At 47.0% G+C, this 12,968-nt stretch overlaps 1 protein-coding gene and 1 long non-coding RNA gene across 2 annotated transcripts in view; one reads left to right on the top strand and one right to left on the bottom strand.

Annotated features, from left to right (window-relative positions):
• LOC137535726 (alpha-2-macroglobulin-like) overlaps positions 1–12,968 on the top strand; it is a 118,594-nt gene that overhangs the window by 64,109 nt on the left and 41,517 nt on the right. The window contains 3 exon segments of the mRNA XM_068257597.1: positions 7,047–7,165; positions 10,082–10,133; positions 12,497–12,580. Of these exon segments, the coding sequence (XP_068113698.1) occupies positions 7,047–7,165; positions 10,082–10,133; positions 12,497–12,580 (255 nt within the window).
• Positions 1–12,968, bottom strand: part of LOC137535728 (uncharacterized) — a 61,061-nt gene that overhangs the window by 25,788 nt on the left and 22,305 nt on the right. The window lies entirely within an intron of this gene.

Here is a 12,968-nt window from a genome sequence, read left to right as displayed (position 1 = left end):
ATCGAGCCCGATAAGTTTAGGAGTGATACGTTTAGGCATGAATGATACGTTTAGGCGTGATAAGTTATGTTTAGATCGCAAAGTCCCGCGCACAAAGCAGCGCCATTAAACTCTATGCGAAGTGCACCAGACTTTGCTAGCGCAAAACTTTTTTGATCAGCTGTGCACTGCGGTGCTAACCCAGTTGGTGCTATAGTTATCACACCTAAACGTATCACGCCTAAACCTATCACACCTAAACGTATCACACCTAAACGTATCACACCTAAACTTATCACGCCTAAACTTATCACGCTCTAAACTTATCACGCCTAAACTTATCACGCCTAAACTTATCACGCCTAAACTTATCACGCCTAAACTTATGTTTTTTATGCTAACTGTTAGCACGCTTTTGTGAATCAAGCCCTATGTGTAGTATGGATAATTAATAGAACATTAGTAGCAAAAAAAGAGTCTCCTACTTTTATTTTCAGTTACATAGTTTTTTTTTTTTTAAAAAACACTTTCATTCTCTAATAATTTGCAATTTATAAACTAGACTCTGCATTTTAAAAAACACTTAACGACCGCCTAACGCCGATAGGCGTCAGCAGGTCGTTAGTGGTATAGCATGGAAACGGCCGATCGAAGGCCTTTCCATGCCAGTTCACGGAGGGTGTCTCCTTGAACAGCCTGCGAGCCGCCGATCGCGGCTCGCACGCGTAATGTAAACACGCAGGGAAGAAATCCCCGTTGTTTACATCAATACGGCACTGCTGCGCAGCAGCGCCGTAAAGGAGATCGGCGATCCCCGGCCTCTGGTTGGCCGGGGATCGCCGGCATCTGATAGGCTAAAGCCTATCCTAAGAGGCACAGGACAGATATCCGTCCTGCGCAGCTGTGGGTAAGAGGGAGGGAACGGCAGAGATGGCGGAAAACGCTGCGGAGGGGGGCTTTGAGGAGCCCCCCCCCCCCGCTAATCAGTAATAGCCGGCGGCGATCAGACCCCCCTCCAGCAGGACATCCCCCTAATAGGGAAAAAAGGGGGGAAGTTTGATCGCCCTGCCACAATCCCGATCAGTGCTGCGGGCTGGCGAGCCCACGCAGCACCGATCATTGGAAAATCCCCTGGTCCTTAAGTGGTTAAACTATGAAACAGAGCAGAGCTAATGTCCCTTTGAACTTCTCTGCAGTAAAATCTTATCTGAAGTTGTCTCTCATTGGGCTTGATTCACAAAGCGGTGCAAAGTGTTTGCACGCCAGTGAAAAGCCCCTTATCACGCCTAAACTCACTTTAGGCGTGATAAGAAGAAACTCGCGCGAAGTTACCGCGCGTACGCGCGAAGCTTCCATTAAACCCTATGGGACTTTGCGCGCGCTCTCACGCGCGTACGCGCGAACGCGCGTACGCGCGGTAACTTCGCGCGAAGAGCAGGAAAAAGCGGTGATAACTCAGTGGTGAAAAGGTCATCACGCCTAAAGTCTTTTAGGCGTGATAACTGGGTTATCACCGCTTTGTGAATCGAGCCCATTGTTTCTTTGATGTATAAGTGCTTCAGAAAATAGCACTGCTCTCTGACTAAATTAGATGGAGAGTTCAGAGAAGCTCTTTCACATGGATAACTGAAGTTTTTTTTAACTCTTCCTGTACTGGAAACAATATGAGACTCATATCTGTGCTACTAATGTTTTATTTGTTAGCTGTACTACACCTACAATTCATTATGGGTTTATTTTCTCTTCAGATTCCCTAGGCACAGGATCAGCAGGACAGCCAGGCAATGTGCATTATTGCCTAGCTCCATATGCCTTTCACATCGGGTTCCCTTTACAATCCGGCTTGAGAAAGGATAATAGTTTGTCCCTGGTGGCATTGCTAGGCTCCCAGAATATCCAGTACACTCCTGAGTGCAATAAAGAAGCAGTAAAAATTGGGTGTAGTCAGGACAGACTGTTATGACGCAAAGCTGGCCAGCCATGCGCCCAGGGCGGGTTCATGTAACAATTGGGCCCTAGGGTAAAATTAGCCTGGGGGCACCCCAACAGACACCCCCGACCAAAAAGCGTCATTAGAGGCCCTTTGTTGCAGCCAAACTTCCCTCCGGGGCCCCTGAGCTGGCTGCTGACCCTCCCCCAATCAACTCCCAACTTAAAGAGACTCTGAAGCGAGAATAAATCTCGCTTCAGAGCTCATAGTTAGAAGGGGCATGTGTGCCCCTGCTAAAACGCCGCTATCCAGGGGTCTAGTCCTGGGAAAAGACGTGAGTGGACTCACACGGAGAGTTCCTGCGCCGTGCCAAAAATGGGCGTGGCCAAGCACACAGTGGGCGTGGTCATGGGTAGGGCCAAATATACATGACCTTAGCAGTGATGTAAAAGGTCTGCCGAGGAAGTTTAAAATAGATGTAATCTCACACCATTTCACCAAAAAGACACATAATCTGGTAGAAGTTCCTCCAAAATACAGATAATATGGAAGTGGTTCCCCCAAAATAGACAATGTGGCAGCAGGAGTTCCACCAACATACACATAATTTGGAAGCAGTTCCCCAAAATACACGAAACCTGGCAGCGGATCACCCAAAATACACGTAACACCCAAAGGACACTGGCAGCAGTGGTCCCCAAACATACACAATCTGGCAGCAGTTCCCCAAAATACACGTAATCTGGCAGCAGCCGTTCCCCTAACATACACATAACTTGGCAGCTGTTCCCTAAAATACATAACAGCGGTTCCACAAAATACACAGATAATCTGACAGGAGTTCCCCCAAAATAGGTACCCCCAGGTAGCCAGGTCTATAGGTGTCCCCAGTATAAGTAGCCATGAGTATAGTAGTCCCCAGTATATGTAGCCAGAGGTATAGTTGCCTAGTATATGTAGCCAGGGGTATATGTGCCCAGTATATGTAGCCAGTGGGATATGTCCCCAGTATATGTAGTCAGGGGTATATGTCCCCAGTATATGTAGTCAGGGGTATATGTGCCCAGTATATATAGCCAGGGGTATATGTGCCCAGTATATGTAGCCAGGGGTATATATACCCAGTATATGTAGGCAGGGTTATATGTGCCCAGTATATGTCGCCAGGGGTATATATGCCCAGTACATGTAGCCAAGGGTATATATGCCCAGTATATGTAGGCAGGGGTATATCTGCCCAGTATATGTAGCCAGGGGTATATCTGCCCAGTATATGTAGGCAGGGGTATATGTCCCCAGTATATGTAGGCAGGGGTATATGTCCCCAGTATATGTAGGCAGGGGTATATGTCCCCAGTATATGTAGGCAGGGGTATATGTCCCCAGTATATGTAGGCAGGTGTATATGTGCCCAGTATATGTAGCCAGGTGTATATGTCCCCAGTATATGTAGGCAGGGGTATATGTCCCCAGTATATGTAGGCAGGGGTATATGTCCCCAGTATATGTAGGCAGGGGTATATGCCCCCAGTATATGTAGCCAGGTGTATATGTCCCCAGTATATGTAGCCAGGTGTATATGTCCCCAGTATATGTAGGCAGGGGTATATGTCCCCAGTATATGTAGGCAGGTGTGTATGTCCCCAATATATGTAGCCAGGTGTATATGTCCCCAGTATATGTAGCCAGGTGTATATGTCCCCAGTATATGTAAGCAGGTGTATATGTCCCCAGTATATGTAGCCAGGTGTATATGTCCCCAGTATATGTAGGCAGGGGTATATGTCCCCAGTATATGTAGGCAGGGGTATATGTCCCCAGTATATGTAGGCAGGGGTATATGTCCCCAGTATATGTAAGCAGGTGTATATGTCCCCAGTATATGTAGGCAGGGGTTAATGTCCCCAGTATATGTAAGCAGGTGTATATGTCCCCAGTATATGTAGGCAGGGGTATATGTGCCCAGGTAGCCAGGTGTGCCCCCACCCGGAGGGAGCAGAGCAGAGAAGGCGAGCTATGAGGACAGTGGGGATGGACGGACATCTTACCTCGTTCCAGCCGCAAGGGACGCTCCGCTCTGTGTGCGGCTAGTCTGGTCTTCTAGCCGCACACAGAGCGGAGCGTCCCTTGCGGCTGGAAGAAGGCAGAAAGTCTCCGCCCACTTTCGCCGCCGGGCCCGACACTTAACAACGCTGGAGGGGAGAGGCAGGAAGGGGAGCACAAAGGTGAGGGATGGGGGGGAGATGTCCGCCCATCCCCACTGTCCTCATAGCTCGCCTTCTCTGCTCTGCTCCCTCCACACAAGCCAGGGTGAACGGCGTTCACTCTGAAGAAAAAGTGGGTGAACGCCGCTCACCCGCGTCCACGCAGGACTCGACCCCTGCCGCTATCCCGCGGCTAAACGGGGGTCCCTTCACCCCCAAACCCACCCCCACAAAACTTGGTCGTTAACTTGGTCGTAAATTTTCTCTTCCTGGAGGCAGGGCTAACGGCTGCAGCCCTGCCTCTCAGCAAGTCTATCAGACGCGCATCGCCACCTCTCCCCCGCCCCTCTCAGTGAAGGAAGACTGAGAGGGGCGGGGGAGAGGCGGAGATACGCGTCTGATAGACGTGCATGAGGCAGGGCTGCAGCAGTTAGCCCTGCCCCAATGCGGAAGCGCTCCCCGGCTGTACGGAGGGGATTTGGGGGATCAGGGACCCCCGTTAAGCCGCGGGATAGCGGCGGTTTAGCAGGGGCACACATGCCCCTGCTAACTATGAGGTCTGAAGCGAGATTTATTCTCGCTTCAGATTCTCTTTAACAGACTCTGCAGAGTCCCTGGGGAGCAACAGTTAAGATGGAGGAGGGACAACTTGGGGGCCCCTACAGGCTCTGGGGCCCTGGGGCAATTGCTAATTTTTTCCTATGGTAGCTCCGGCCCTGCATGCGCCTCCTCACCGCGCTCCCACGGACAGGAGTGTTCTGTGCATGTGCAGGACAGTTGGAAGGCAGCACCGGAATGCCAGCAGTTGAAGCGTGCCCAGGTCCGACTCCAAACCCCAGTGCCTCCTGGGGAGCAACTAGTCCATACAACAAGGAAGGACCGGCACTGCTCACATGTAATCAAAGCTCTTTATTAAAGTGAAAAATGGCAGCAGGACAGACCGCTGTTTCGGGACAAGCCCTTCTTCAAACTGCTCAAGCTCAGTACATGAAAACACCAACTGTGCATGCGCACAGTGCTCCCAGCTACTGGAGCGCAATCAGGGTGCGTGTGGCTCAGGGCCGCGCATGCGCAGTAGCCACCTATAGGCAGCGACCTGCTAGCTTTGCGGGTGTCGCCGCTGCTGGCCGGAGAACTCATGAGGACATCGTGGGCACAGGATGACTCCAGTTAGCGGCAAAAATCACCAGGTAAGTTAAACTCATTTTTTAAGTTGATTTAAGTCTCCCTTTAAGCAGAAGAAGGAGCAAACCAAATATCCTGTGCTTTTATGTCTCCGTGTGCTTTGTTGTACCCCCGTGTCTAATGCTAGTCATAACTCCTCTGACCCCTAACCTTCCTAACAAGCTTAACCCTACCTTGCAACTAACCTTAATGCCCCTTAACCCAGATACCTAAAGAAAACCAGAGATCTCCGCTCACAAAGATTGTTTACTTACCCGGAGCTTCCTCCAGCCCCATAAGCACGGATGTGTCCCTCGCCGTCCTCCCACGGTCTGCCGTTCAGCTGCGATCAGCCCTGGTAATTGGCTCAGTCGGCTTCAGTCTGGGTTTTGTGTGCATGTGCGAACCTCCTGCACATGCACAGAAGACCACGGCTGACGTCACTGAGCCATATACCGTGGCTGATTGCCGTTAAACGGAGGACAACGGGAGGACGGTGAGGGATGCATCCCTGCTTGTGGGGCTGGAGGAAGTCCCGGGTAAGTAAAAAATCTTTGTGAGTGGAGATCTCTGGTACACTTTAAACTTACCCTTGTACCTAACCCCATCCTTAACCCTTCAAATCACACTTAACTTTAACTTACCGCTTGATCTACACTTTACTCTAACCTAACCATTCAACTTCTAACCTTCTAACCTTACTCATTAACCCCTGACTTAAGCATAAACTACCACTAAACTGTTCTCATATCTAATGCTAACCAACCCTGTCAAGGGTCGACGCTACCATAGAGGCCCAGCATCCATAGGGGCCTGCAAGTGTCCCCATCACCCCACTAAATTATGTTTCCTCCCCTCCCCCTCCCATCCCCCCCCCACACACACACACACTCCCTGAAGCATTATGGAGGCAGTGGGGGCAGGCACACACTCACCTTATCCAAGTTCGGGGGGTGGGGGGGTCAGGTAACTTTTTCCCTGGTGCCCCATTGTATCTAGAACCGTCTCTGCCTCTGTGTCCCTTCCCCCCCAGCCCTTCCTTGTTGGTAATCTAAGAGAAGAAGGAGCGCTCTAAGTGCGTTAACCAGGTAGGACTTTATTTGCGCATAACAAGTGAATACTTACAAGAGGAAGAATTAAAAAGCGCTTATCTGCGGGTAAGCCACCCGCTCTACCCCTCTGCTGCAGGCTGCACGCACTGTGGCCAGCAACGGCGCTGGTCATCTGATGAAGGCGCAGGGCGCCGAAACGCGTCATGACGCTACACGCACCACGACAATAAGCCCCGCCCACCGCCTCGCAAGACGAGCCTCCTGTTAACACCGGACACGCCGTTGCTGGCCACAGCGCGTGCAGCCTGCCGCAGAGGGGTAGAGCGGGTGGCTTACCCGCAGATAAGCGCTTTTTAATTCTTCCTCTTGTAAGTATTCACTTGTTATGCGCAAATAAAGTCCTACCTGGTTAACGCACTTAGAGCGCTCCTTCTTCTCTTAGATTTCCTTGTATGTATACCCTGTTTTGGAGCAGCACATCGTGTGGTCATCTGGTTTGGACAATTGACACATTTGGATTTGACTGGTTTGGTGGTCCAGAGTTTGAGCGCAAGGAACACACTTTTTTGCACACTCTTCCTTGTTGGTAACCTGATTAGTTGGCAACACTCGCCTATCAAGCTGAAGTTTTTTCTGTAACTACTGCACCCAGATGATGAACAGACCTGAAAAATACTGTCCCATAACTAATTTCCCCAACATTTCTCTCTGTCTCAGGTGAGGTGGACATGACAGTGAGTGCTCAGACCATGCCAGGAGGAGGACTGTGCGGCAATGAGATTGTCGATCCAGCGCAAGGAAGAAAGGACACAATTACCAAGCACATTCTGGTGGAGGTGAGAATCTTATGTCACCTGATTCAACTGTAGAGACTAGTCTAAAACACTTGCTTCTTGCAATTCTCCCTTCTCTCCCTTCTCTCCTCCACACAAGTTACTTACTGGCTGATCCTGTTATAAAATTTACACTCCGGAAGCCTGTGCAAATTATTACTCTTAGATAAACATGGTGAAACAAATTATTACTCTTAGACAAATATGGTGAAACAAATTATTACTCTTAGACAAACATGGTGAAACAATTTATTACTCTTAGATAAACCTGGTGAAACAATTTATTACTCTTAGACAAACCTGGTGAAACAATTTATTACTCTTAGACAAACCTGGTGAAACAATTTATTACTCTTAGATAAACATGGTGAAACAATTTATTACTCTTAGATAAACATGGTAAAACAAATGATTACTCTTAGATAAACATAGTGAAACAAATTATTACTCTTAGACAAACATGGTGAAACAATTTATTACTCTTAGATAAACATGGTGAAACAATTTATTACTCTTAGATAAACATGGTGAAACAATTTATTACTCTTAGACAAACCTGGTGAAACAATGTATTACTCTCACATGGTAAAACAAATGATTACTCTTAGATAAACATAGTGAAACAAATTATTACTCTTAGATAAACATGGTGAAACAAATCTTTAAAATCTTTTTGACAAGTGGATAAAGTGTGAAAAAAATAAATTTCCTTAAAGCAAACCTGAAGTGGAAAAAACACATGATATAATGAATTATACTGTATGTGTAGTACAGATAAAGAATAGAATATTAGTAGCAAAGAAAAATTAGTCTCTTATTTTTATTTTCAGTTATATAGCTTTTTTATATATAACATTACATCATTCTGTCACAGTTGCAGTTTACAAACCACACAGTATTTTAAGCTCTAAAACAAAGCTGAGCTAATGACCTTTTGAACTTTCCTGCAGTAAAACCTGATATCAAGCTGTCACTCACTGCTTCTTGGCTGTTTAAAGTGTACCAGAGCTCAAAAAACAAAAAAGATTTATACATACCTGGGTGGGGCTTCCTCCAGCCCCATTTGCTCAGATCAGTCCCACGCCGCCGTCCTCCTCTGCCCGCAGCTAAGGGAACTGGATCCCATCACTTCTGTCAGTCGGCTCCAGTCTACGCAGGAGAAGTGTGTTTGCGTAGCTCTCCAGCAGCTGCTGGAGAGATACACAGAGGGCGCATTTCTACTGCGGAGACTGGAGCCAACTGACAGAAGTGATGGGACAATGTTCCTGTTGCTGCGGGCAGAGAAGGACGGCGGCGTGGGAGCGATCTGAGCAGTGCAAGAAAACAGGACTTCGATCCAAGTTTGGTCGGAGAGATCAGAGAAGCTCTTTTGCATAGAAACAAGCTGAAGTTTCTTAACACTTCCCGTACTGTAAACAATATGAGACTCATATCTGTGCTACTAATGTTCTATTTCTTAGCTGTACTACACATACAACTCATTATATCATAAGTTTATTTTCACTTCAGGTTTCCTTTAAGAGCTGGAGCCCACTAGGAATCAGGAATTGCAATCCCAAGACACTAGCATTTGCATTTCTTTCCCAAAAGTCTGCAATTATTTGCTGTAGCCCTTAGACAACCCCTGGTTTTGCCTAACCCTGAGACACCCCTGGGGGTGCCGAACCCTAAGACCACAGTGTTGGTGCCCAACCCTAAGACCCCCCCCCCCCCTCGGTGATGCCTTACCATAAGAACCCCCCTGGTGTAGTCTAACCCTAAGACCCCCACACTGGTGGTGCCTAACCCTAAGACCCCCTCCCCTAGTGGTGCCTAACCCTAAGACCCTCCCCTAGTGGTGCCTAACCCTAAGACCCTCCCCTAGTGGTGCCTAACCCTAAGACCCCCCCCCCTAGTGGTGCCTAACCATAAGACCCCCCCCCCCCCTAGTGGTGCCTAACCCTAAGAACCCCCCTGGTGGAGTCTAACCCTAAGACCCCCTCCCCCCCGGTGGTGCCTAACTCTATGCCTCAAACTAACTACCCCCCTGCACTAAGAGGAGTAAAAACAAACAGCACAAAAACGATAAGTACCAGGTGGCATCTGTTGCCCAAACTTCCATTTTGTCGCCGCCTTGCCAATATTTTCAATTAAAGTCTATGGTGGCGCCTGAGTTGTCCAGAAGCGGCATGCACCTGATTTACCTGATACCCATTCTGTAAACATCAGCGTGAGTAAATCAACTTTACATGATCCGAGTATATTGGTGTGCCATTGCATGGTGGAATTTACTGTTTTTAAGACCAGGATCAAGAAAAGCTGATTTCTTTCAAGTCACTCTAATGAATTGTGACACCCATCAGGTCTGATATGTATTTAATACAGTTACATTTTAAATAAACCCCACATTTTTGTTTTTAATTAAAAAAATATATACATAGTTTTCAGTTGTTTATGGGCAGGGAATATACATATTCTTGTAACTGTATTATATTTAATCTGATATCCCACCATCCACTGCTGTGCATATCGCCTCAGTATTAGTGATGCTTCTAACCTGCTAATCACAGTTTCTCGTAATTTTTGCAAGAAACTAGGAATTGGACATTCAACTGATTTTTTTGTAAGCCATTCATGTCGCAAATAACGCAAAAATTAGCAACATTGTGAAATGATGGTTCCTGAGTACATTTACCAACACAATTAATTACGATTTTACCCCAAATTTCGCATTACAATTTTGCTTCTTAATTGTGAGTTACGATTATGCAAAATTACGTTTATGCGAAATTTGTGCTCATCACTACTCAGTATGTGCAAAATCTGCCCATAGCATCTACCTAAATGAACCCTGGAAAATGTATAAGGATTTATGAATGCTGTACAGACTGCAGAACACTAAAACGAAACATTATGTTTTTTGTTTGTCTTTTATTACAGGCAGAGGGGGTGGAGAAAGAGGAGACGCACTCAGCCATGATCTGCAATACAGGTGTGGTCTCTGATCTTTTTATTCAATTTGAAGTTCCCACCAGGTTTCCTTTATCACTCATAGGGCTTGATTCACTAAACCGTGATAACTCAAATATCACACCTTAACAAAGATATCACACCTTATCAAAGATATCACACCTTATCAAAGTTAACATGCCTCATCAGAGTAGCATAGCGAGCGCTTCAAACTTATGCCTGCTAATTGGCAATGGTACTTGTCCTGCCCTGAGCCCCTGCAAGTTCGTAGCGCTCGCTATGCTACTCTGATAAGGCGGGTTCACATTTATACAGTGTGATATCTTTGATAAGGTGTGATATTTGAGTTATCACGTTTTAGTGAATCAGGCCCAAGGGCTTCAAGTCACAAAACATTGTCCACAGAAAACAGCTGATTTTATCGAACATTTAGTGACATGTCAATTCACTAAGGCTATTACCGCATGGCAAGCTGAAATTTATGACCATTGAGCTAAATTACCGAATTGCGCAGTAAACACCTCGTGTGTCAGTAAATGTCAATTTACAAAGATGTGAGCATGCAGTAAAGCTGTGAGAGATGTTCGGTATTTACCTCCAGCTCCGATCTGACAGAAAGTGGAAGATAGCATGCGATAGCATTGACAGACAGCAGAGGACAGAGAGCCAATAGGAAGAGCCTCCCCCTCCTGCTTCTCACCCCATTCGATCCAATGCACTTGCGGGTGGGCCATCATGACAGTGAGAGCAGGAGAAGGAGACATTAAGTGAGACTTTTCTGCATGACTTTAGATGTGCAGATCTATATAGTCATACACAGAAGAGAAGACTAGTGGCATGTACAGTAAGCACATCTAAAGGGATGCAGGAATCCTTTTCCTCTCCAACATAGGAGCAACTAATGCAGACCAGTCCGCACAGCTTGCTGCAGAAACCTACTCCACTCTCCACTTCATACCAAACAGGCAGTGGCGTAGCTAATGAGCTGTGGGCCCCGATGCAAGTTTTACATTGGGGCCCCCCAAGCACTCTATACATAACAATTGATACGGCGCACCAAAACCTGCCAATGGCAACTACAGTGTCAGAGGTGCAAGAAGGGGATGGGGAACAGTTTGTTAAGGATTACCACTATTCAAAGTATCTATAGAAGTGATTATTATGAGCACAGGATCAATAGAGAGCTAATACTGTAGTTGAGGGAGGGTCCTTCGGGACCCCTCTGGCCCAAGGGCCCCGATGCGGTCGCTACCTCTGCAACCCCTATTGCTACGCCCCTGCAAACAGGGCTTAGCGAATTGAAGCAACATTTCTCACTAAATTACTGAACTTCTACCGCACCTGTGAAAATCTTTGCAAATTTGGGGGAAAAAGTCTAAAATACCAAATGTGATATTTTACCGAACTGTATTTAAAAAAAAATTTTTTAATCTAACAGCCCTTTGTGAATTGAAGCCCAACTCATTGCTGGATTTACCATAAGGCAGTGTAGGCTCGTGCCTACAGGCGTATGATGATGGAAAGGCGGCTCAATCTCCTCCCTGAGTGCCTCATCCCTCCTTCCCTACGCAGAGTCCAAAGCGAAGCGTAAATTAGATTACTCACAGGGCTCTTGGCATTCCACTGATGAGATGTCCTTTCAGTCGAAGGCACCTCTAGCAACGTAAAATTGGGGGTACCTCTGGCCACTTAACACTGAGTACCTGTAGCTACCTATGACAGGCAAGGGATGTAAGGATGCAACAGCTGGGCCAGTCAGTCAGCACACTTGTATTGCGGTTCGATAGGGGTTTGTAGGTTCATGGAGGGCAAAGTCTAGGCTGCCAGAACCTCTGTGCCTATAGGCTTCTGTGATATAAATCCGGGCCTGGCCAAGCTTATTTCCAAAATTAAGAAACAGCACAAACAAAAATCTGTTAAAAATTTTTTTAAAAGTTCTAAGAAAAGGCCCACCCCCACTAAGCGATTTCTATGACGATTTTTCTGCCGACCAGTGATTTTTCATGCAACGAGCAATCATTTCTGTTATCTGGAGACATGAGTACAGGCACGAGATTACACAAACGGCGCTTGGCAACGCGCAGGGCTATAAACACTGTGGATCAGATCTTTAAGATCCCCAACAGCTCCCATGCAAAGTGCCGCAATCGTTTGAACTCTCGTCGCACCTATCATGTGTCATCGCGTGACGTTGCGTGTTCCCCGGGGGCAGGGAGATGGATCGGGTACCGCTCGTCATTGGGGGACGTCGCTGGGATCCATCTTTCTGTGCCGTCAGGTGAATATTCAGCTTAAGGCCTGTATGTAGCAGATCTCTTACAGATTGTGATTTTGCACACTAGGTAGAAAATGGAATGTGCTTTAATAACTCATTCTTATATTTAGGCTCTGATACAACAGAGAAGATTTCTCTGAAGCTCCCGGAACAGGTCGTGGAGGGATCAGGCCGCGCCCACTTCTCCGTGATTGGTGAGTTTGCCAAAAAGTTTTCCTAAAGTTGCCCACACACATTACAATTTTTTTCATTGCTAGATTAATTTTTAGCCCAGATATCTCGCCAAATTTATTGAGAATAGACAAAAGGTCAGGAATTGATGTCATCGGTGAAGAGACTTATTTTAGGGGTAAAAGTGCAATTGGATCTGCTGCAAGGCTGAGACACCAAAGTGGGCCCCTCCACCCCTCCCACCCCAGCCGTCACACACTGATTGCTGGTAGACTAAGAGGTGCCGCAGGGCCCCCAGCACCTTAATTTCTAGTTATCTGACTTGCAGTCACTGCCATGTATCCCCTTTTCTTATCTCTCTCTGCTTCAAGCACAATAGGGGAATGATAGCTGAGTGAGTTGTGGGCCCCT

This window comes from Hyperolius riggenbachi, chromosome 10 (assembly GCF_040937935.1).
Source record: "Hyperolius riggenbachi isolate aHypRig1 chromosome 10, aHypRig1.pri, whole genome shotgun sequence".
Taxonomy (NCBI): Eukaryota; Metazoa; Chordata; class Amphibia; order Anura; family Hyperoliidae; genus Hyperolius; species Hyperolius riggenbachi.
Note: the sequence above shows the minus strand (reverse complement) of the source record. Positions and strands in the feature narration are given on the sequence as shown.